Here is a 25,939-nt window from a genome sequence, read left to right on the forward strand (position 1 = left end):
AAAGAAACCATCTATTTCATAAACGTAATTTGTTGTATGATTAAAACAAACATAAGAGAACATGGCAAAACATAATTCATGAAACAAGTCACTCAGTGAAGCCGAAGCATTTTCGGATGAAAAATGCTGTCTGCGTACCATGGAGAGGAAATGAACATTCTTTAAGAAGGCGCTTTGTATGTCTGAGCCATCTGAAGCAACACACACACACACACACACACACACACACACACTGATCTCCGGTGGGTGCCTGGGGTTGGTAATCATTTTTTATCAAACAGCAGGGCATATAGTCACACAGACCCATATAAATGATCAGAATGCAAGTTAGACCTCCCAATGGGTAAACTTAATTTATGTTTGGAGTCATTTTGAAATATTCTGTTTTGCTTCCAGTGAATAAGTGTACTTTCTTTTCTCTGCTGACTGTCATTTTTCACTTCACACACTTCTTCAGGGCTGCAGAATTAGACTACCAGCTTTACATCAGATTAAAAAGACGTAATGAGGATAACGAAATGATTTATAAAAGGAAATATAGCCTGGTATGCCTTTTCCTGAACATTTTTGCCAAGTCAAAATAGAAATAAACATGCAGAAGCATGTATACACAGCCCACAAGATGAAAAGCTGAAATTGATTATCAGTTTATGACTCTGCAGCTCCAGTGCTTTGTACAAAAATTCTGGGGACCATTTTTATAGCAGCCAATGTGGAGACTGCCTTAGACGAAATGTCATCAAGTGGCTCTGTGTGTGTCGACAGGATTTTCATAATGAACAGGTTGCAGTTTGTTTGATGTGCGTATCACACATCTGGCGGGAAGTTACTAATTTACATTGTCTTAGCAAATTAAATAGATGGCTATTGATTCTCAATGGGAGCAGTGAAACTGCCACATACATTTGCTTCCAGGGCTAGCTCTCTGCAAAGACTGAGAATGATAAGTGAATTCTTTCCCATATACCACCTCAAACAATGTACTTCAAAACCACCAGCTCTCAAACAATCCGACATGCCAGATGGTTTCCAAATTTAAGTGCCTTAATAGCATATATTTTGAGGGGATTTTCATGTCACCAAGGTAGCGATTTTAAACAGGCACTGAACAAATGAGAATATGGCTTTTAGTAGAAGCTGCATTGACGAGAAGCTCATTTTACCAAATGTCTGATGTTAAATTTATCGTTAAATTTTTTTAAGTGGTTGGGGAGGGGATCAGTTTTTAGTATGTAACAGAAGCAATACTGAAGAGAGCTATTTCCTAGCTTTGTTTCAATAAAGCAACTGCAACAGTGCAGGTAGGAGAAGTGGGTGATTTTAGAGGAAGGGGTGTATGGCTTGACGCTGTTACTGGGGCTTTTGCATGACTGCCATGTGCAGACCTGGAGAGGAGCACAGAAGCTGCTTAAAGCAATCCTGAGAGTACCTGATTTTCTGTGACGCACAGGTATATGGTGGTGACTTTATAAAATTTAAAAATATCTTTTGAAATTTCCACAGGCTCCGAATAAAATGCTAACCATGACAGGGCCTGCTTCCTGGTGATGTTCAGGAGGACAGAGAGTGGAGCGGTATCTGGTAACAGTGAGCCAAAGTCCTGAGAAGTGTGGAGTAGAAGAAAGGAGAAGATGCTCTGTAGGGACCTGAGTAATCTTCTTGACGTCACATTTCCTTGAGTTTAACTTGAAAGATTAATTATTCATAGCCAAGATAGCAAACAGTAGGATTTAATGTGAAGAAAATGGAAAGTGTAGAGCACTCAATACACGATGAAAAACAATTTCTAAGAACATGCTTTGTTTTTTAGCTTTATATGTTTTTGAAATCAGAGATCTTGTGCACTTTAAAGGATAAAGACATTGCCTTTTTCTCTTCTGAAAGGTGATGTCAGGAAGCTGTAAAGATCCCACTTGAAAACGCGCCAAAGCACGTTAACTGTTCAATCACGTGGAAAAGTTGAAAGAGTATTTCAATGGATAACCATATGCAGAACACCTATCTAAAGCAGTGATGCCCATTTGACCACATGTGCTCTATGTCTCTCTGTGTCTATATGTGCTCACTTATATGTCTTTTACCCCACTAATCATTTTAAAGTAAGCGGCAGATATCTCCAATACTTCATGTTTGAATAGCATCCCCTACACAACCACCGTACATTTAAAACAGCACACTTAAAAGTGTTCAAAATTATTGTGCATAAAAACTTACAAAATAAACATAACTTCTGATTTACTGCCATTAAAAATAATCATCCACTAATACTCATCAAGTGCACACTGCTATATGACCCTCACAGAGGCCTACCAATGGATGGTATTCTTTGAGGGGATTTCTGTAGAATGTACGGCTGGTCCTCAATATCCTCCGGTGGTGAGTGTTCAACCAACCTGGACTTGAAACTAATCTAGGGGGAAAATACCCCATCACCAGTTAAGTGGTCACAACAATTCTTCAAAAGCTAAGAGAGAGCATAAAGTGATATTTTTGGAGAAATTGCATGGTTAGGAATTAAAAGTAACTAGTGATGATTTAAAATATATGAGTGGATATGTGTAGGTTATATGCAGATTCAGTGCCGTTTTATAGAAGGAACTTGAACAACTGTGGATTTTGATCGCCTTGAGGGTGCTGGAGCTAATCCCACCTAGACTATAGTTGTAAACACTAGTGCACGTGACACTGTTTCTAGGGTGGACGTGGATCTTGTGACTGGCGAGCAGAAAGAGGGAGGGAGGGTCAGTTTCTCGAGCGGATTGGTCATTTGGGACTCAGTCACAGTTACTTTCTGTTCCTTTCCCGTTGTTTAAAAGGACCTTCAACGTTTGTTTCTGAAGTTTAGGGTGGAACACTGTTTTGGTGACACATTTTGTAAGATGTCTATCACTGATTCGCCAAGCACATGGGAATAGTTCCATGTGGTAAAATTTCTTTCTTTTGGAAATGTCGATGGAAACATGTGTATATGTGTGCTTAATATACAATTGAATAATTGATTGCTATAAGGTTTGTAAGAGAACCCCAATAAAATGATTAATAAAACATTTTCTTTCAGTGTTAATAGAAGTAGAACAAATACAGATCATCCTATTCGTGGTGTGTAAAATATTCTAAACCAAACCCCAAACTTACCGCCATTGAGTTGATTCTGCCTCATACTAACTTCTAAATAGTCCTTATGAATTGTAGAATTTCTTCATGCCCAAGTAAAAATTAAAATAAAAGAAATCCCAATTACTGCAGGTCTCATAATTTTTGTCTCTGATTGCATAAAATTGGCTTAGTCCTCACAATTAAAAAGGATTTTAAAATGTTACTAAATTTCATGAGTGTAAAACCTTAAGTGCTCATAACATAAAGAAGCAAATATTCAAACATTCTCAACAATTAGTGGCATTTGTTTTAAACGCCAATGAAATGAAATTAGTAATTGAAAAACGCAGAGAAACAATCTACCATATTAGCTTTCACTTTTAGGCACCAAGTTAATTTGAGTGTTGATGTTTTGAAAAGAACTATTAATTTAAAGTTCCAGTCATCCTATTATCACTAGAATGTGTACTTAATTTTCTGGTTTGCAAAATCACTGTTTTCCATTGTAAATAAATGCCAAATGAATCCCATCATGTACTTTGCATGTGTACCTGCAAGTATAAAATAATTCGCTCTCATGCTTTGGAGCAGTGTTTAGCATAGATTTTTTTTCTTTTTGATTATTTGAAATAATGACCATACACACAGTCTATCGACAAATATGATTTGATCTTTAATTATGTTTATCTTTTTATGATAAATATTGAACATCAGAGTCCCAGTTGTTCTTGTCAAATGACCTTTTATGTAATTGAATGACACAAAACCAAGTTGAAGACACATGTGTAGTCATAGTAATTTTGCAACTGCCAAAACATTTTCTTAAGAGTTGAGAGATTCAGCCTCGTTTAAAATACATAAGACCAGCACTACCTACCTACTCTCACTCTTTGCCCACTCTTACTTCTGATGATTTTGATCAACTCCATTGAGTTTTGAACTTACTTTTTATTCTCAAACTTTAACATTTTTTACACTACCGGCAAGCAAATATTGAACGGAACGCACATCTCCTTCAAAGTGCGGTCACAGTAGTTAATGATTTGTTTTTTGACAGCCCTGTATGGTGGTTGGGACAGGGATGAGGGCCCCTGTTTTTTGGGTGAGGAAATGGAGACCCTGATATACTGAGTAAGTAGTGAAGCTGGGATTAAAGCCTGATTAAAGCCTGTGGCTCTGTGTGTGTGATGGGTTGAGGCCAGTGCTGGGGAGAACATGTTTGGGAAAGAAGCTTAGATTTCGATGAGTGAGGCTGTGAAGTTCATTCTACCCAACTTCAGCTAGTCTTTGATCTACTTTTAAGGTGGAAGATTAAAAAGCTTCTACTGTGCTGATGTTCCACAAGTCAGATATTGCCATTTTAATGCCCCAAGTTTAGCACTTTTATTTCCTTAATGATATTTAATTAAGAGTGTATCATTTCCCCCCATAGGACTCTGTGAAGATATTGCTCTTTTCTAAGAAAAGAAAGGCAGTCTGGGAATATCTTAGTTCTTTTACTGAAGGGCTGGTCTCTCATTCACATGGATACATTATTGCCATTACTAATTGCTTTATTTCATTAAACCAGATTTACTGTTTTATTTTCTTGTTAAACAAAAATGTTAGTATCAAATGTCCATAGATTGGCAAACCAAGTCTTCCTGTTTGTCAGATGTGGCACACATGATTTTTGTTGTAATATATATATATAGTCTTTTCTAGATGGGCTGTGTGTGTGTGTGTGTGTGTGTGTGTGTGTGTAGGAGGAGGAGGAGGAGGAGGAGGAGGAGGAGGAGGAGGAGGAGGAGGAGGAGGAGGAGTAGATTAGCCTCTTTTGCTTTTGAAGAAGAATGGAGAAGATCCAACAACAGGAGAGGCTGTCCCCTGGGGACTCTGTTCAGGGCCAGGGGAAGGAACATTTCCCAGCCTGCCCTGGGCCAGTGTGCTATCCTCAGCACCTTAGAACTATGCTGCCTGGCTGTTTCTCCTGCTCCCGTGCCCTGGTCTCCTCGACTTGGAGGCTCAGGCCCCTCCTTTACTGGAGCCTTGGTGTGTGATAAATCACCGTCCGGCCCACTCTTCTGGGATTTTCCTTAGCCTGGCTGTTGGAAGAGGAAGGGTTCTGGTTGTTGAGTCACGTCACAGAAAAGCACGGTCACTGCTGTCTTTGAAGGCAGGACTCCATTCCAGTAGGGCTGCACTTGAACTTCAGAAACATGTATTATTGGGGCCTGTTGTCAGTCTACTTATGTGCGGGATGCTATTATGTTCAGTAAAAGATGTGTGTGTGAGTGTGTGTGTGCGTATGTGTTGTGTGTGGGGGGGTCTATGTATCTTGATCAAGACTTGAACTGCTTTCCTTTATCCACTTCTTCCCTCCTTGTGCTCATTGGCCATGAGCAGCAAGTGATGGACAATAAAGTTGGGTTGATGTGCTTGGTTGTGTGTCTAAGCCTCCGGTATATGAAGGGCCAAGGGGCTCGCCGGGGAGAGGAGAGCTCTGTGGTGAAGCCAGGGCTAAGGGGAGTGCTAGAAGTACTTTTGTGGGACAATATTTGGGGTCTCACTGAGCTGGGAACAGCTGTTTACCGTCGTGACATTTTACTTCAGGAAGTGCTATTGCAGTAAGATCGTGAAACCATCTCTAGCAGCTCTCTACACCCACAGTGTTCCTGTAAGAAGCCCGTGAGGAAAAGGCTCGGCCTTTCCTATCAGATGGACCGTGGTTCCAGGCAAAGCTGGATAGCTAATAACTGAGACCTTGAGCAGGTCACTCAACCTCTTGACCTTCTCTTTTCCTATTTGTGTGAAGAGGAGACTTTTAGTCATACAGAAGGACTAAATGAGATCCTTTATGTAAAGAACCTAGTTATGAGGCAAAGACTCAAAATAGATGTTGTTACTAGCTTTTACCAATTGTACGACATAAAATGAAATTCCCTTAAAAGAGAAAGAAAGAACTTTCCTCATTATCTTGAATTTCTAAATCATGAACTTATAAATTTAGGCACCAGCTATCCCCTCATCCTTCTCTATATGCACACCTCCCTGATAAGTACAGGGGCATTCCAGGATATTTGAAAAAAAAACAAACAAAAACCCAAGTATTGTGGAATGAGGTGCCACTAAGTTAGCAAGCACTGTAGAAACTAATTAGGAACTAGGGATCAGGAGTTTCCTAGGTTCACATCCACTAGTCCCGTGACTGTTGTTGAATTGCTTAACTTTGCTGCCTTTAAGTTTTTTAATCTGAAACGTGAGGGTAATTGTAATAGCTGCCTCCTGGAGTTGTTGCCATCATTCAAAGAACTAATGCGCATGAAGTTCTTGACACTGAGCTTGACCCGAAGCAAGCATCAAGTAAATGTGCATTATTACGGGGGGTGGGGTGGGGTGGTTACTTCGAATGAAATTAAATAATTGTCACCTGCCAGGAAACACAAAATAAAAGATTGTGAGTTCTGGGGCTGATCAAGATTAAGGCCAAGTCTTAGAAAGGCAGAGGGCTGGCTTCCTTCTCACCCTGAGCGCAGGAGTTGTTGCTGATGACTGGAAAACACCTGAAGAGACTTGCTTAGTCTCCTGTCAGTTGGTTAGGAGGAGTGGGTCTTGAACAGTTGTAAATAACTTAGTGAACACATCTGATGTGTCAGATGTCGCACCAGGTTCTGGGGACACCAAACAGACTAGGGAGGTGTCTGTAGGAAGAACAGTTAAGTGCAAGCTGTGCCCTGGATATATTCAACTGTGGCATTGCTGTTAGCTATGTATGCTTCTTCCGGCACCGAGAGGTTCCTCATCAACAGCTAAATGCACTGGTGCAGGCCGGATCCCCCTGGGGAATACCTGGTTAGATGGCGTGGAGGGAGTGGAGCCAGTGTGAGGGCCTGGGCTCCTGACTCCCTCTCCGTGTGTGTATATGTGTCTTTGGTGGGCTATGCATTGGCAGCCAGGTAAGTGGCTGCTGGTTAAGGAACCCAGCTTTGACCTTCACAGGGACGTTGCCCTGGGTAGGCCTTGCTGAGGTTATTAGTGGGTGAAGGAGAGAGCGAGCAGCTGTGCCAGAGCTTGTTTTTGTCCTATTGGAATGATGTGGAACCGACTGTTGTTCCTGCTTGGAATGAGATTTGCAAATAAATATATGTGTGTATATATGTGTATATTATTTTTTACTGGACTTTTCTTTCTTTTTTTAGCACATTCCTCATGGGAAATATTGTTTACAAGCTAACCTATTATCTGGCTGGAAGGGCCTTTTGAGAATGACATCAGTTTAGGTTAAAGGATTTCTTTTTTTTAATTTAATAAATCTTTTTATTAGGGCTCATACAACTCTTATCACAATCCATACATACATCAATTGAGTAAAACACCCTTATACATTCATTGCCCTCGTCATTCTCAAAATTTGCCTTCCACCTGGGTTCCTGGAATCAGCTCATTCTCCTTTTTTTGCCCTCCCCCTCCCTCCCCGCTCCCCCCTTCCCCTGAACCTTAGTAGTTAATAAATAATTATTTTATCTTATACTTCCCGGCGTCTCCCCTCACCCACCTTCCCATTGCCCATCTCCCAGAGAGGAGGTTACACATAGATCCCCAAGATCGGTTCTCCCTTTCTACACCCCCTTCCCTCCCAGTGTCGCCACTCCCACCGCTGGTCCTGAGGGGTTCATCCATCCTAGATTCCCTGTGTTTCCAGATCCCTACTGCACCGCTGTGCATCCTCTGGTCTAACCAGGTCCGCAAGATAGAATTGGGATCATGATAATTGGGGAGGAGGAAGCGTTCAAGAACTAGAGGACGGTTTTGAGTTTCATTGTTGCTACACTGAACCCTGAGTAACTCATCTCCTACCTATTACCCCTCTGCAAGGGATGTCCAGCTGCCTACAGATGGGCATTGGGTCCCCATCACACACTCCCCCTCATTCACGGTGATGTAGTCCCCCCCCCCACCTTTGTTGTTTGAGACCTAGTCCCCTCTGCCTTTCACGATCACACATGTTGGTGTGCTGATTTCTTAGGGTGATAGTCTCAGAGATTCCTCCAGTCTCTGTTAGTCCAATAAATCTAGTATTTTCTTTTAAATCAATTTGAGGTTTTGTCTATCTTTTTCTCCCATCCTAACTAACATCCTCTATTGTGCCCTTGGTCAGAGTGGCAGGTAGTGTTGCTGGGCACCATCTAATTCTTCTGGTTTTGGGTTGGAGAGACTGTGGTTCAAGTGGGCCACTAATCCTGTGGACTGATTGCTTCCTTGAGTCTTTGCATTTCTTCACTCTCCTTTGCTTCAGATGGGAAGAATCCAGTAATTGTATATTAGGTTGCTTACGAGCATTTAAGATCCTAGGTTTCCTCACCAAAGTAGGATGTAGAACATAATCTTTCTGAATTATATTATGCCAATGGCTGTAGATATTCCCTGAGACTCTGGCCCTTAGACTTCAAGAACAGTAACTGAATCCCACCAGTAACTCAAAATGTCTAAGATGCTTCCATAATTGTACCCCCTATGAGCTCAGGTATATATGTATATGAATACATATGCAGAACAGGCATGTATATTACAGATCACCACAACCATATCTATATAAGCACACATAGGTACTCCCATATACTCTCACATACTTGTATAGTATTTATCTTTCTCTCTTTTTATAATACTTTAATTGGGGGCTCTTACATCTCTTATCATAATCCATACATTCATCCAGTGTGTCAAGAACATTTGCACATATGCTGCCATCATAATTTTCAAACCATTCTCTTCCCACTTGAGCCCCTGATATCAGCTCCCCATTTCTTCCCCCTCCTCCAACCCGTCCTCCCTCACGAACCCTTAATAAGTTACAGATTATTATTTTCATATCTTACACTGTCCTCTGTCACCTCTCACCCACTTTTCCATTATTCCTCCCCCTGGCAAGGGGTTCTAGATTGACCCTTGTGATCATTCCCCCTTTCTCCCCGTCCCCTCCCCTAATCCTCCTGGTATCTCTACTCTCATTGTTGGCCCTGGGGGGGGGGGGTATCTATCCTGGATTCCTTGTGTTGGAGGCTCTTATCTATAGCAGTGTGCATGCTCTGCTCTAATCCAATTTGTAAGGTAGAATTGAGGTCATGATAGTGGGGGGAAGGAAGCACCAAAGAACTAGAGGGGGAAAAAAAAGAACTAGAGGAAAGTTGTGTGTTTCATCGATGCTATATTGTACCCTGACTGGCTCATCTCTTCCCAGTGACCCCTCTATGAGGGGATACCCAATTGTCTACAGATGGGCATTGGGTCTCCTCTCCATGCCCCCTTCCCCCATTCACCTTGAGTATGGTTTTGTCCTGGGTCTTCGATGTCTGCTACCTGATAGCATAGTGGCCTGATTCATCCATGTGATGTTTCATGGACTCATCATTGTGTCTTATTATTGTGTACTATTCTATTGTGTTGTTGACCCCTAACATGATTTGAACTCCATTGAGTTTTTAAATTTAAATGAACCACTGTCAATTCAAGATAGTCTTTAAATATTGATTAATTAAATTATATATCTTATAAAATAAACAAATATTTATATTAGTTTTTGTAGTCTTTATTTGGTTTGTTTCTCTCATTAGGAGTAATTCCCAGTCATTGCTGCTAGAAAAATTGAAAGATGTCTCAGAGAGATTGGAGATGATTGTCAGCTCAGAGCTGAGGCAACTGAACGAGGATAGCGAGCTGGGAAATAAGAAGGACTTATATTTGAGTGGTGTCCTTTGGTAGTGCAAACAGTGGACACGCTTGGCTGCTAACTGAAAAGTCGAAGGTTCATTTTCTTTTTAATCATTTGCACATATGTTGCTATCATTTTCTTAAAAATTTTAAAAATAATTTTATTAGGGGATCATACAACTCTTATCATACCCATACATGCATCTATTGTGTGAAGCACATCTGTACATGCATTGCCCTGAAGGTTCATTTGCTCACAGTTACCTTTGAGGAAAGCCCTGGCAATCTACTTCTGGAAAAAAAATTTTTTTTAAAAGCAAACAAAAATAAACAAGCCACAATGATTTTAAAACCCCGTGGAGCATAGCTCTCTACTCTAACATACATGGGTTGCCACGCATTGTCCTTGAGTAACAGCAATTGGCTAGTTAGTTTTGTTTGAGGGGAGAGGCTAGGTGACTTAGCTGAGCTAAGTCAGCTAGTGGATTGGCATGTGGCCCTGGGCATACCAACCTGGGGATCCAGTGCCCATAACTTTCTCTTTAGTATGCTTTCTTGGGGCTGGTACTAGGGAGAGCCATGAGAAATTGCTATTTTTGTACATTAAAACAGGTCAGTGTTGGCAATGTCATGTGATTGACACATAGTCAATACTTGACATGTAGTCAATTTGACATACTTCCTCATAGGAAGTAATTGATGATGTTTTGCAGAGCTCCTGTGAAGTTCTCTGGATCGAGTACTCCTTTGTTTGGTATGAGGTCTCCATGAGCTTCAATTGCTTCAGAGTGCCCATAGGTTTCGGGCCTGATCAGCTGCTGTGCAGTAGCCTCACCCTCACAGCCTGGCCCCATCTTCCCTTCATCTGTTAAAGCATTCACACCCAAGACTTTGCCCGAAAACATCAAGGGTTATGTACTGCCCCTCGAGCACTATTTTGTCTGGAACATCTACTATCTTACCGGAACTCCCATGGAAGCTGCTGCCTTTGCCTTCACTACAATGGTGTTTTCTCCCTTGATCGATCGCTAAATGGAGAGGGGCTGTCAAAGGATCTTTTCTTTCGCAGGGACTTCTTGTTCAAACAGAATTGGTTGTCTGCACATCAGTAAAGCCCGCTAATATGGACTGCTGGCCACCTCTTGGCAATAGCTCATTGTGTTGCTCTGGATGTCATGATGATACCCGTTAAGGTGGGATTCTCTCCGTGTTTGCACTTTTAAACCCAAGCCCCTTGCCACTTTTTACATGTCTCCGAGAGTAGCAGCGTTCTCTGGCAATGCAGTCCCAGAGGGCCTTGTTTCTCCTCCTCCTCCTCCTGAAAGCCCCGCAGAAGCTTTCCTTTGGCGCTGAGCATTCCTGGGCGAGCAGTTTGTGGCTGACTGCTGCTCTCATTCATTTTACTCTTGGCGCTCCTGCTCCTGACTGTAATGGGCTCCGGTGGCTGAAGACAGGAACCATGGGATTTCTTTCTTTCAACACCACCATTAATTGATATTGGTTTGCAAATAAATTCCAGGAAAAAGAGCAACTTTCTTCTTCTTCTTCTCTCTCCCAGACTCCACCAAGTGTAACACCGAGTTTTTCATTTCAGTTTTTATAAGCTGCTAAAAGACTAATCGTGTTGGAAGTCATAGTATTGCTGTTAGCTGTTGAAATTTTACCACAGTCCTGGGAAAGTGAGGGATTTGTTGTGCTAGACTTTGGTAATGGACCCCTGCAGGGTTATAGCTCAGGTTGCTGGAAGGATGAAGCTCACAAAGGGGGAGACAGAGAGGGTGTCGATTTCATTTCTCCAATGAGGGCGGTTAAAGAAATATTGTGAGGGCTAATTGAAAACCAGGGGAGACATTTAGAGCCCCTACATGGCGTTTTAATCTCTAATCTATTTGTGTCTCTTCTGGTTTGACGCTATAGGACCTTAATTATAAACAAATTGGTATTCTTAGAATCAGCTTAATTTCTGTTGCCCTAATTAAAAGGATGGTAAGAAGTGTTTTAGAGCACCGTCTTTTGTGCAGCAAGCTGGAGATGGTGTGATCGTCCACTTGGCAAACACTTCCTGAAGACCTGCTGTGTGCCTGGCTCAGTGTGTGACTGAGCTGGACAAAGCCCCCATCCATGTGGGGTAGACATTTCATGGAAAGAACCAAATTTGGGGTTGAGGGGAAATGAAGCAGGACAAAGTGCGGACGTGGTCCGTGGAAGACCCCTGAGGATGAGAGGGGGCCCAGCCATGCTGAGACCAGATGGGGAGCATCCCTTAAGGCCAGAGAGAAGTCAGTGGAAAGAGCTCCGGGTGGAAAGCTGCACAGCAGAGGACCCAAGAAGACGACTAGGACGGAAGCATCAGGAAGGTGAGGAAAGGTGGGAGGAGAGGATGCTCCATGGAAGGCAGAATGAGATCGCGGCTGATCTGAGGCCTTGTGAAGCCATTGAAGAGTTCAGCGAGCAAGGGCGGCGGTGTGGTCTAATTTAAGCACTAAGAGATCTTTCTGGCCGGTGTGGAGCCCAGGCAGGGAGGCCAGTTGGGAAGTGATGGTGATTTCCTTGGTGAGAGGAGAGCAGAAGTGGAAAGGCTGAGAGGAGGTCAGATTCTGGGCAAGTTTCGAAGGTAGACTCTATGCAGTTTTCAGATGCGTTGGACACTGGGGAATGAAAAGATGAGAGGAGTGAAGGCTGGTAAGAAGGTATTTGGCCTGGACAACTTGGGTGAATGGTGGGAAGGATTAGGTTTGTGCGCAGGGACAATCAGAGATTGTGTGTAGACATGCGAAGCTGGAGATCCCTGTCACTCTTCAGAGTGCAAGTGTCAGGTGGGTGGGTCTGAGCGTCTGTGAAGAGCGGAGTTCTAGGCTGCAGATTGGGAATCATCCACATAGAGATGTGACACTCGAGGTGGACTATGGCCGCGGGGAGTGGGTCTAGGTAGAGAAGGTTGAAGAGGGAGCTGGCGACTGCTCAGTGCCCAGGGACCGGCAGCAGCCAGATGTGCCTGCAGAGGAGGCTGAGGAAAGCAGGAGGGGCGAGGCGGAGAGGGAGGCTGCAAAGTAAGCAGTGAGCTCGGACCTTGGGAAAAGTGTGAAGCTTGCTATTGGTCTTTAGAAAGCCTGTTCCCTTCTCAGTGAGTCCCATCTTCTTTGTGGTCAACTTTACACCTGCTTCCTCTAGTTTCCTCTCATCCCAGAAAACTGCTTTAGCGAAAGTAGTTCCAAAAATGGCCCTACGACTGGGAGCATCAGCGGCAATCGGTTCAAATCTAACCAGCCCTTCCTTTGAATGTCTCACTTGTAAGTCTAGAGTGGAACCATCTAATGGTGAGATGGCCCTAAGTCTAGTGTGCAACCATCCTAGACTTACAAGCGAGAAGTCCTAAGGGCAGGGACATGGAAACTGGTTTGTGCAAACTCTTCAGGTGGGCTTGATTCATGCTGAAATTTGTGAACCCCCGCTGCAGGGAAAGAGGGAGATAAACTCATCAATGAATGGTAACAGTTGTTAGTGTTGGTTTCATGCTGGGTGCCTTTTGGTCGATTCCAACTCACAGTCACACTGTGGGGCAGAGCAGGACTGCCCCACAGGCTTCGGGGGCTGTAATCTTTGTGTAAGCCCAGTGCTGCATCGTTCTCTAGTGGGGTGATGAGAGAACTTTCAGTTAGCAGCCAGGCACTTAACCACGGTACTCACTCAATTATTCCTATAACCATCACCTGCCTCGAGCTCAACAAACAAACAAACAAACAAATCGGATGGTGCACATCTTCTTGGGGGTCAGGGAAACTTCCTAAACCCAGAATATCTCTAAACGTATATACGTTGATGTATGTATATACGTTGGCAGCTTTCTATTATGTCTTTGGTAATCCTGATGTTAACAAGCTCTCTGACTTCAAATGTTGTTGTTAGGGGCTGTCAGGTCCATTCTGACCCATAGTGACCACATGTCTGACAGAATGAAATCTGCGCCCGGTCCTGCGCCATCCTCAAAATTGGTCTTATGTTGAGCCCATTGACACAGCCACTGTGTCCGTCCATCTCCTCAAGGGTCTTCTTCTTTTTCACTGCCCCCTCCACTTTAAAAATAGAGAAAATAAAAAATTTTGACACTTCACAGGGATCCAAAAATCTCTAGTGACCAATAAGAATTTGTACTACTGGGTGAACAAGTAAATGTGGCGAAGAAAGCTGATGGTGCCCGGCTATCAAAAGAGATAGTGACTGGGGTCTTAAAGGCTTGAAGATAAACAAGCGACCATCTAGCTCAGAAGCAACAAAGTCCACATGGAAGAATACACCAGCCTGTGTGATCGAGTGGTCCCAAAGGGATCAGTTACCAGGCATCAAAGAACAAAAAATCATATCATTGACTGCACACCTCCATGATAGGATCGCTGAAGACAAATGGGTGCATAAGTAAATGTGGTGAAGAAAGCTGATGGTGCCCGGCTATCAAAAGAGATAGCGTCTGGGGTCTTAAAGGCATGAAGGTGAACAAGCGGCCATCTAGCTCAGAAGCAAAAAAGCCCACATGGAAGAAGCACACCGGCCAGTGCGATCATGAGGTGCCAAGGGACCAGGTATAAGGCATTATGCAAAAAAAAGAGATATAAGTGTGTATATGTATATATGTATATATATACCATATTAAATGAAGGGGGAAGTGCAGAGTGGAGACCCAAGGCCCAAGTGTCGGCCAATGGAGATCCCCTCATAGAGGGGTTTAGGAGAGGAGATGGGTTAATTAGGGTGCGAGGTAGTACCGATGAAGAACACAGCTTTCCCCAGATCCTGGATGCTTCCTCCCCCCAACTACCATGATCCGAATTCTACCTTGCAGGGTTGGATAGGGCAGAGGCTGTACACTGGTACATATGAGGGCTGGAGGTACAGGGAATTCAGGGTGGATGATACCTTCAAGGATCCACATGTGACCTCTTCCCTGGGAGAGGGACAGCAGAGAAGGGGGGGAAGGGAGACTCCGGATAAGGCAAGATATGACAAAATAACTATGTATAAATTACCAAGGGCACATGAGGGAGGGGGGAAAGGAGAGGGAGGGGGAAAAAAAAGAGGACCTGATGCAAGGGGCTTAAGTGGACAGCAAATGCTTTGAGAATGATTGGGGCAGGGAATGTATGGATGTGCTTTATACAATTGATGTATGTATATGTATGGATTGTGATAAGAGTTGTATGAGTCCCTAATAAAATGTAAAAAAAGAAAAAAAAAAGAATTTGTTCTACTTAAACACAACATACCTACTAGGCATTTTTCAACACTATCTGATTACTGAGGCTAATAATAATAAAACATTTGTTGAATTGCAAATTTTAATTCATAAAACATCTCAAATTTATTTTAGCCATTTAGATAATGGAGTTTAATGTATATTTAGCCAAGCATTATAGTAGTAAGGGCTTAAGAAGATTAGAAATAAATGAATCCAATTAAAGAACATGCTTGTGAGATTCAATATGTCATAGGTATGAATGAACTGTTTGCACAGCAACTGTAAAGAAACCGTTAATGATTAACTATCTGGAAGAGGTTTAATCAAGGATAAACGTTATAGGACATATTTTAAAATATTTACGTTAAACAAATGAAGATTTGTGCATTTGAAAACATTGCATCATGTCATTAGTTTTGATGTTTTCCCTCCCTGTGGAGGAAAGTTGGAAGCTCAGCTTTAATCTGAAAAAGGCCAGTTCCTTTGGATTATGCAGAGGAGGGCAGAGCTCCCATAGTGCCCTGGGGTTTGGCTTGACTTCATCTCCCCACATCAGGCCGTAAGGGAAGTCTGGGGATTCAGAACATGAGATCCAGATTGCCTGGTGTGGTGGAAAGATAAGTATCTTTTCTCCTCCCAAAATTTGTGTGGAAAATCAAACTCAGAAAGAAAAAAAGAGGTGTGCTCCTTTCAACCTCTCCATCCAAGGACAGTTTTAGGGGTTGGGACTCACTATTTAAGAGTCAGAGGGCTTTACACTTTCCTAGAAGAAATAGGCGGGCAAGTTACTTCTGTGTGAGTAGACGCTAAACAAAATAAGGTATTAAGTAGTGGGTTCTCTGTTAAAGGGAACATACATTTGAAAAATAATCAGTGTAATTTACAAACACAGGAAGGGCACTAAGGAGGAACAAAATAGATGGAATAGAGAAGACCAGAATGGCATGTGTTTATTTTATATTTGCAAAAATTAAAAAGTGAGACAGTCAAGCATCACAAATTAGTATCAAGTTATCATTCTTGACATTGTGCTAAAATTAGGGATTTAGATGGTGTGAGAAGAGATGGACATTTCACTTATGCCTTTGATGAAAGAAGTAGCACAGTTTACATTTATTTTGCTTTTATAGCATTTAAAGATGAATGTGGATGATGTATATACTACTCTTGAATAGCGATTTAACCACAACAAAAGGATAAAACATGAAAAAAAAGAGTAAATTCTACTACTCACTTAAAAAAAAAGATGAACTTGGAAGGGGAGATCTCCCCCTCACCATCTAAACAAAACAGAACAGAACTAAACAGAAAAATATATGTTCAATAGATTTGGTTGAAACTTAAACCTTAATGAATCATATTTCAGTAATTAAAGAAAGGATGAATTATGAGGCATAAAAGTACAGTTCTCATTACAAGAAATGTTGCTAAAAATTAGTTTTTCTCTATTTGAACAATGACAAATGTATTATTTATAACTTACATGAAATTAAATTACTTTAAGAAACTATATGGCAAGACAATATGGCTTTTCTTTCAATTATAAGTAATAATATAAAGTACACTCTCTAAAGAAGGAAATGTGATCTTTTATCTGACTTCAAAGACATAATTCTGTAAAGTAGGACCAGTGGAAAAGCGATCAGAAAGGAAGGGAAACCTGCAGGCTCTGAGAGCATTTGGGCATTTATACATTTTAAATGATATAGATGGACTTACGGGACAAAAAAAATGGAACAATATATTCTCTTTTGTAATTCAATGTTATTCACAAAGAAGAAGCCTTGGAAGTATAAAGAAGAAAATTCAGGAGCCACTTAATTATGAGGTGAGAGTATCTGAAATATTTCTCAATTACATTTTTTTAAGAAGGATTTTTCTGAAAATAAAAAAAGTAAGAAAATGAATAGAGGTGTAAAGAAAGGATAAATAATGCTTTTAATCTATTTTTCGGTTATCCACTCTTACGCCTTTTCTTGCCTCCCAATATGCATATGCAGCACATGTTAACTAAAATATCGACTTTTAAAACTTTATTAATATTTTTGTTATGAGTACTTAGACATTTTAATGGCTGTATAATATCTTATATACTGGCATACATTAATTTAGTAATTCCTCTACTTTGGTTTATCCTATTTATTCTAATTAAATATAGAAAACTGTGCTAGGATAAGCATTTTCATATGTCAAATTTTAATCATTATCACTGACTGTTTTCCCAAGACACAGTCTTAGAAGTGAAATGACTCTATTTGATGAACGAAAAATGTAAAGATCATTTGTAGGTAATGTCAACTTATTCCCTTACAAATAGCATGTACAAGCGCTCATTTGTTCATCCTATCTTCAGTGGGATTTAGCATCATTTAAAAAGTCTTTGTGAATTTGAAAGGAAAAGAATGACTTACTGTTGCCTTCATTCATGTAGATTGTCACGAGTGAGCCTAAGCTTAAAACAATAAAGTGTCTCAGCAGTTTGTGAATTGGTCCCATCCTTGTAGAGGTAACATAGGCATTACCAATTTGTGGAAGTTTTCTAGAGGTTTAAACACGACTGCTTTCAACTCCCTTAATATGATAATAATAATATTTCAAACATGGAAAAAGGAAAGAAAAGTTAGACTCAAAACACTGGCTGTCGATCATATAACAGTATTCTGTTTTCTTCCATATCACGTGTGCCCTGATTTCTTTTTTTTTTTACTGCAAATCTTTATTGCTTTTTTTTTTCTTCTTTTACATTTTATTAGGGACTCCAACAACTCTTACCACAATCCATACATATACATATATCAATTGTATAAAGCACATCCATACATTCCCTGCCCCAATCATTCTCAAGGCATTTGCTCTCCACTTAAGCCCCTTGCATCACCCTGATTTCATTACAATGTGATAAAACAGCATTTCATATGTTGTATACAAGTCAAAACAAAACATTTAAATTAAATTTTTGGTTAGGATCTCAAAGTGATTATTATTAATTTTTATCTGGGAATTTTAAAAAATCCATAAATAAACTTGCCTACTCGCCAGGCATCTCTTTCTTATTTATTTATTAGCTTTGCCAGTTTAAAAAATTGGGGGGAGGTCATTTATTTGGGGTAAAAAATTTATTAAATCATTTTATTGGGGGCTTGTACAACTCTTATCACAATCCAGACATCCACCCATTGTGTCAAGCACATTTGTACATTTGTTGCCATCACCATTCTCAAAACATTTGCTTTCTACTTGAGCCCTTGGTATTAGCTCCTCATTTGTCCCCCTCCTTCCCCTTTCCCCCTCCTTCATGAACCCTTGATAATTTATATACATATTATTATTTTGTCTATCTTAAACTGTCTGCCGTCTCCCTTCACCCATTTTTCTGTTGTCTGTCCCCCAGGGAGGAGTGTATATGTAGATCTCTGTAATAGGTTCCCCCTTTTTACCTCCCCCTCCCTCTACCCTCCCGGTATCGCCACTCTTACCACTGGTCCCGAAGGGATCATCTGTCCTGGATTCCCTGAGTTTCCAGCTCCTATCTGTACCAGTGTACATTCTCTGGTCTAGCCAGATTTATAAGGTAGATTTGGGATCATGATAGTGCGGGGAGGAAGCATTTAAGAACCAGAGGAAAGTTATATGTTTCATCATTGCTACCCTGCACCCTGACTGGCTCATTTCCCCCTTCTGTAAGGGGGTGTCCAGTTGCCTACAGGTGGGCTTAGGGTCTCCACTCTGCACTCCCCCTCATTTACAATGATAAGCTTTTTGGTTCTTTGATGCCTGATACCTGGTCCCTTCTACACCTTGTTATCACACAGGCTGGTGTGCTTTTTCCATGTGGGCTTTGTTGCTTCTGAGATTGATGGCCACTTGTTTATCTTTAAGCCTTTGAGACCCCAGATGCTATATCTTTGGATAGCCTGGCACCATCAGCTTTCTTCACCACATTTACTTACGCACACATTGGTCTTCAGTGATCATATCTGGAAGGTGAGCACCCACTGATATGATATTTTATTCTTTGGTGTCTGATTCCTGGTCCCTTCGACACCTTGTGGTCACACAGGCTGGTGTGCTTCTTCTATGTGGACTTTGATGCTTATGAGCTAGATGGCTGCTTGTTTATCTGTAAGCCTTTAAGACCCCAGACGCTATATCTTTTGATAGCTGGGCACCGTCAGCTTTTAAAGATGGTTTTTAAGCAAAGGAAATGTTTATGCAAAATCAAAGACTTATTTTGGAATGACTAAACCACCACATCCAATGGAAGAAACCACAAGGCATAAACAGAAGCCACTGACTAGAATGATACTATGACATTTCCAAGGGTGCCTTAACCTAATCTCCCAGACAGATTGTCTTAGTCAGTGAGCCCCTCACAGAATGGGAGCCTCCTTATCAGCTATGTCTGCTGGGCTCCATAGGCGCCTGAAGATGAGACATAAAGTGGGTCTCTCTACTGGGGAGGTTCGCCCAGAGGCCGGGCAGTAACTCGTCCAGAATAGGAAGAAGGTCATGCACTTCATGTAGCAGCAACTATAGAGTCCAATGAAAAAGTTTCGTATGAGGCGCAGTCAATCCCACTTAATCTGATCACGGTTTGATACAATCCTCCGCTTATTTCAGTCAGAGCCTTTGGAGCCAAATCACTTGTGTGTCTTTGTTTCCACGTTTTCCCAAGTAATTTGATCACCTTCAGCTGTTTAAAAAAAACACAACAAAACAAAACTCAATTGGGAAATCTGGCAACATCTTTTAAGAATTGCTACATAAAATGAAACCAGTAAATCAGCTCTAGAATAGCATATCCCAAAATGATTGAAGCAAAATAAAAACAAAACACTTGAAATAAAGAATGCTGAGTCCAAGAGGAAAATCCTTACAAAAGATTGTGAACGAACAGGGTGTGAGCAAATGCTGCTGATGAGCTCTCCGTCCACTCATTTGAAGTCCTTTGATGGTTGTAATGTTTGTGCGGCAGTTGACCCCACGGAGGCAGTGCCCGTTAGTGACAGAGACAATTTCCGTGCACTGGAAACACACTGAGCTTCCCATAGGAAGCGATGTATAGAACACAAATCCACGTTTTCCTCAGGAGTGGTCATGGCGGATTGTTTAAGGGAAGGCTGAGGAAGGCCACTAGGTCAAAAAATGACCTGCCTCTTTATTCTGTTGGAATTTGAGTAATGCCAAGTATGTACATGACTATTATAAAGTTTAGAGGAGACTCAGATGGCTAATTCGGCAATTGTATGATTTCTGACCGTCCATAATGGAATAAGAGGATTACTTTGGTCTGGGCAAATCTGAGTGGAAATGACAAGCTGCCAGCCCCAGTGATGGAAATCACCCATTCCTCAGTGAATCCGTGCTCAGGAAGCTGAGGATGTCTGCAATCCTGGTACAAATTATTAAAGGATGAGGGAAACACGATAGAAGTTGCCGTTTTGAGTCAATGGCTGTTTAGGAAAAAGAAGCTATGGCCAGTGGCCTATGCCACGGATCCTCTTTTGGTTTGCTGATCACCCCTGGGGCACAGAGTGAGCCCCTTTCGGAGGCTTACTTGCAGAGTCTCACACAGGGTCTACCTGTGGCACTTCTGAAGAAAGCGTGAGAAGTAGAGCCATGCCATGGCCTTCATTTATTAACTTCCCATAACCGTGCTCCAGCTTCCTTTTAGAGCCCAGGTTCTGTGTGTCGGAGTATTTTGTTTCGCTATGTGTCCTTTCGCAGATGCACTGAATGCTTTTACTAAGCATGTACATAAATTCAAGGACATGTGTGATACCAAAATGTGCCTCACAGAAGGGGAGAGAGAAGCTGAGCCAGACGTTTCTTTGTGTCTGGGTTTGGAGAAAGAAAATGGAACCTGTAACATGATTTCTATCGGCATTTAGCCCTTTAAGCTATACAAATGAGATGTTCAACTCCCGTAGCATTCTGAAATTCAAACGAATGCTTTGTTCTTCGTGGAGTCGCCATTCAGAACTGCTCTTGGCAGCACATCAACCGGGCTTGAAATGTCTTTAAGTGGGTTTTTAATAGTCCTTTTCATCCTAACACATTGTTTGAGCGGCTGGAAGACCACCCTCCCCTCACGTTTCTCTCATGGCTCTGTTTGCTGACTTGGCAATATGGAATTTACCTTCATAACTATTTGGCCATCTGCAACAAGGCTTAGAGGCTGAAATGTAACACACAAATGAGAACGAGTTTTGGGCAGAAAGGACAGGAATACAGAGCACCAGCGGGAGGCAGTTAGGTGTATTACAATCCCTGCCAATGGGGAAACTGCTGCTCTGGGGACATCAGGTGGCAGAAAGCACCCCAGAGAGTGGCAGTGAAGCACGGGGAGTGACTGTTCATGGAGCATTTGCTGGGTTGTGTGCTCCGCCACGGGCTCTTCAGATGCGGTTTCACTGAAACCTCTCAACAAACCCATGGGTTAGAACGCGGAGCGTGACGCTAAGGCGATCGTTGCATGGATAGAGGCAGAGGGTGGTGAAAGCCGTGGATTGCCCAGATTCCTGGTGTACTGATAAATTCTGGTGGGTTCTTTTTGTATGTTTTGACCTGCACTGGAGCCGTGATTAAAAAAAAAATCATTCACGTATCTAGCGTCTTCCTATAACTTTTCATCTTTATCAGAGTTCTCATTTGAAGCATCCTTGTAGTCGAATTATGAGCGCTCTGAGCTGAACGTTCACAGAAGGTTGGAAAAGTAAATTAGCATAGCATTTTAGCTTTGTAAATAAGTTGATAACGGAAGCTGAGGTCACACAAAGTGCGTATGTTGTTATAACGAAATAAAGTGATATTTTTAGTAAAAAAGAATAAATTTCTGCTGAAGGACCTCACACAAAACAGACAAGACGCCGACTCCCTGCCGTTGAGTCGATTTCAACTCCACCAGCAACCGTGTGGGGAGGAGGGTAGAGCTGCTGCTGGGAGGCTCCGAGACCGTCCCTTTTTAAGGGAGAAGAAAGCCTCATCTTTCTCCTTCGGGGTGGCTGCTGGTTTCAAACTGCCGAGCTCACAGGTAAGTAGCCCAACGTGTCATCCCAGGGTTATTACAATTCAATTTATGGAGACTCAATTGGGAAGATTTCTGCCATTGGAAGTTCAGCAAAACGTATGGCAAGTCTTTCTCACTTGTTGAGATGCGTACCTTGGTGGCCTGAGTGAGTTTTTGTCGACTCCCTGTAGGAAGCTATGGAAGGATCCCGGTGGTGTAGTGGGTGAAGCGTTGGGCTCCTAACCTCAAAGCCAGCCATACAAACCCACCGGCCACTCCACGGGATAAAGATGAGGCTGCTGGTCCCCACAGAGATTCATAGGTTCAAGATCCCTAGAGAACAGTTCTGCTCTCTAGAGTCCTGCAGGGGCCCCAGAGTCAGCACTAACTTGATGGCAGTGCATTTGGACTTGGGTCTGGTAGCCGTAGAGTCACTCTGCTGGGATAGCGCCTTAGGGATGGTCTTGTGAAGTTACTGTCCCTTTTCTCAGGGCTACACGATGTTCAGTGCCACCCTAGGTCCTGGCTGGCAGAGACTAAATGGCTGCTCTGAAGTCCACATGACACAGGAGATGCCCGAGGCTGGCCATTCTGCCTCCAGCCAGTCAGGGCAGGTAATGTAAGAGCAGCTGGTCAGGGGCCCCAAGGCTCTCCAGGGTGCTTTCCCTTGGAGGAAGGCCATCTGATTGCACGGAAAAGCAGTCATCAGCAAAAACAGCTCTCTCTGAGCTGAGCCCTTGCCATTTTCCTCCCCCACCTTGAACTTGCAACGCTGTGCAAATGCCCCCTGGAATACAGGAAGAATCGCTCACTTGTCCCTTAGGAACTTAGAATTCACTTGGAGGGACAAGACAAAATGACTTGAACAATAAAGACTAGGGAAGTCAAAAGAGAGTTGCTGGATCCCCATCCATCCCCTTACATTCCTTAAGAACTACTTCTTCCTCATGAAGTCAGGGATTGGGGCCTTCTGTCCGTTGGTGGCTCCTCAGAAAGGACAGTCCGTAGATATTTACTTACTGGGTGGGTGACTGGTTTTGGCCACCAGGAAGAGCTTCAGAGAGATGAGTGTGACTTAGGATGGTTCTTTATAAAAGGAGTTTCCTAGGTTTGTGGTGAAGGAGGGAGAGAGCCAGCCAAGCATCAGGTCTGTTTGGAGAGTGCTGTTGTGGATGAAGTGAGGCATTGAGAAAGAAAAGTTTGAGATGTTAATAGAAAAATAGGTGGAGTCCCATTTGGGAGGCATTGGATTCTTGAGTGAAGAGGGAGTTGATGAGGGCAGATAAGCAGATCAGTGATGTAACCAGACTTTACAAGTTAGAAAAACAGATCGCAGGGCCACCTTCTGAACGTCTGTGGTGCTCACATAGGAAACATTTTAAATACATGGAATGAGTGGATTCTTTGATATGCATTTACTGACAGGTATCACTCCCCTGGCAGCTTGTGGCGATGATATTATTGGAGCTGTTTTATATTCCCAGTCTCTTGAGAGACTCCTTGTCCGCTTTATACTTTTCCTTTTGCCGAATCTCATTATAGAAGGACCAGTAGGGAAAAGAAGAAGGAGAAGTAGATAATTGAATGTTTGATGTTTTGTGGACACATGTCAGTCTTTTTTTTTACATATATACATTTTATTAATTTATTAAAATTTATGTACCTACCTCAACCTAAGGAGTATTAAGATGCATGTAAAAGTTTTAAAATGTGAAATTAAGATGGATTTTTCTGAAAGGTAACATTTGAAAAGAGAGAAACTGAGATTAAACAAAGGACATCGGTGGAGAGTGTTACAGATAGCGTCTGTCAAGAAGTTGGTATAGTGGCTGCATGTGGCTGTACTTTGGCTCAGAGTTCAGCGCATTTGGCCCCCAGTGCAGAGAAGGAAACAGGGTGAGCTATAGGATTCACAGCGTCCATGGTAGAAAAAGGAAATCAATGACCCCGGAGCAGCCCAGGTACTTCCTGAACCTTATGCGTGCACATAAAGAAAATTCTATGAAACATTTTATTTTACCTATTTGTCAGTGGATATAGGTAATATCCTCTGGTGAAAACTGAGGAGTTAAACAGGATCCACAGTTACCTGGAAGCAGGCTGAGGTGATCCCTGTGGTCCGAGTAAAGGCTGTCACCCATCAATATCTCAGGCAGCAATACCTTTGTATTGCACATTCTAAGATAAACTCTTTCTTCCCTTAATATCACTTAAAACTCTCCAGACTCACTGCCATTGAGTCCGTCGATACCAACTCACAGTGACCCTACAGGGCAGGGTAGAACTGCCTCTGTTTCTGAGTCTAGAATGGTTTACAGGAGTAGAAAGCCCTGGCTTTCTCCCTCAGAGCTGCTGGTGGTTTCGAACTGCTGACCTTGCTTATCGTAGTCCAGTGTGTAACTACTACAACACCAGGGTTTCTGTCAGTACCACGGGCTGTAAGTATTACGTAAATGTGTTTCTGATATTTCTCCCAACTAGACTGCAACCTTCACCGAGACGGGGACAGTGGCTGTCTTACCCGTGGCTTATATAGTATGTACTGAGAGCTTACGTACCTTATAGCTCCATATTGCAGAAAGTCTGGTATTAGGAGTTCAATAAATAGTTATAGAGTGAATTTAGGAATGGAAAGCATGGAGAGCAAATGTACGCTAAGGTAACTGAACCAGTTAGACTGTTGAACAAAACCAATTGCCCTAGTCAGCTCCAGCTTAGGGCAGCCCTGTGTGACAGCGTGAAACTGGGTTCCATCCAGTTTTTGGAAGCAGATCACCCGAGCTTTCCTCTGAGACACTTCTGGTTGGGTTCAAACACCCAGCATTTCGTTAATAGTAGAGTAGACGAACTGTTTGTATGACTCAGGGGCTCTATCTACCTCTTTTACTAGCCATGCTAACATTTGGAATATTTATCCAAAACGACTGATCTTGGAGCAGTTAATGGAAGATGTTCTTCCTGCCAACAGTCAGCATGCCTGTTTAGCTCACTCTTCTGCAGGAACTCTGTGGACTCGATTTTATGGTCCATGGCTTACCAGTGAGGACATAAGAGCTCAGAGAAGTTGGATCGTGGATTGAATTTTCTATTTGACTAATAAAAACAACGAGAATACAATTTTGATCCACATTTCATGAACATATCATGTAACTTGGCTGTGATATGTGTGGCAGCTACTTCGCAGTGTGCTTTCCTAGGCTCATCCCAGTGATGGAGGAAACCGTCTGTGTGACGAGCGTTTACCACTTCCTTTTTAAATACAGATAACTGTCAATCCAACGAGGGAACGCCCAAATCCATTTTCTCTGGTGACCGATGAAGACTTTTCTCTTCCCGTCTTGCAGAGACACGGAGTACAAAGGGCTGCAGCTGTCCCTGGATCAGATCTCAGCCTCCAAACCAGCCTTTCCCTATGCCAACAGCTCTACCCCTACCCTGACGGACAGCAGGAAGGGCACCAAGCCCCGGCTCTCCACTGCAAAGTCAAAATCCAGGACTTCCCCCTACCCTCAGGTAGGTGTTTGTTGCAATGTTTACCTTTTCTTCTTTTTGAGGCCATTTTTAAATCTCTTTTAAAAAGCCTGCTGTGGTCTCACAGTTGAGGAAATATTAAAATAGTGAGGAATTTGTTATCTGGCTTTGAAAAGTTTCAATCTTCTATAAACCTGTAAAGTTTCCTAAATGATATTTCCCCTCCTCCTTGTTGTTTAAAACAACTGTGCTGCTGAAAGACATTGCTATGTTGCCTGTTAGCTTAGAAAAATGTGAAGCCACTTGGTATATTGCGTTTATGGCACAGTTGTGAGAGTCTCAATTAGTCGGAGCCATGATGCCTGTGCTATTTCAGGGAAATTGATCCTAGATTTTTACCCCGCAATGGTTAGCCAGAAGGATGCAGCTAGTGTAACGAAATATGG

At 42.3% G+C, this 25,939-nt stretch overlaps 1 protein-coding gene across 1 annotated transcript in view; it reads left to right on the forward strand.

The window, feature by feature from the left end:
- The window catches only part of SIM1 (SIM bHLH transcription factor 1), an 84,035-nt gene that overhangs the window by 16,286 nt on the left and 41,810 nt on the right, over positions 1–25,939 (forward strand). Inside the window, exon 9 of the mRNA XM_075554010.1 lies at positions 25,367–25,535. Coding sequence (XP_075410125.1) covers positions 25,367–25,535 — 169 coding nt within the window. The remainder of the gene's footprint in view (positions 1–25,366; positions 25,536–25,939) is intronic.

This window comes from Tenrec ecaudatus, chromosome 7, assembly GCF_050624435.1.
Source record: "Tenrec ecaudatus isolate mTenEca1 chromosome 7, mTenEca1.hap1, whole genome shotgun sequence".
Lineage (NCBI taxonomy): Eukaryota > Metazoa > Chordata > Mammalia > Afrosoricida > Tenrecidae > Tenrec > Tenrec ecaudatus.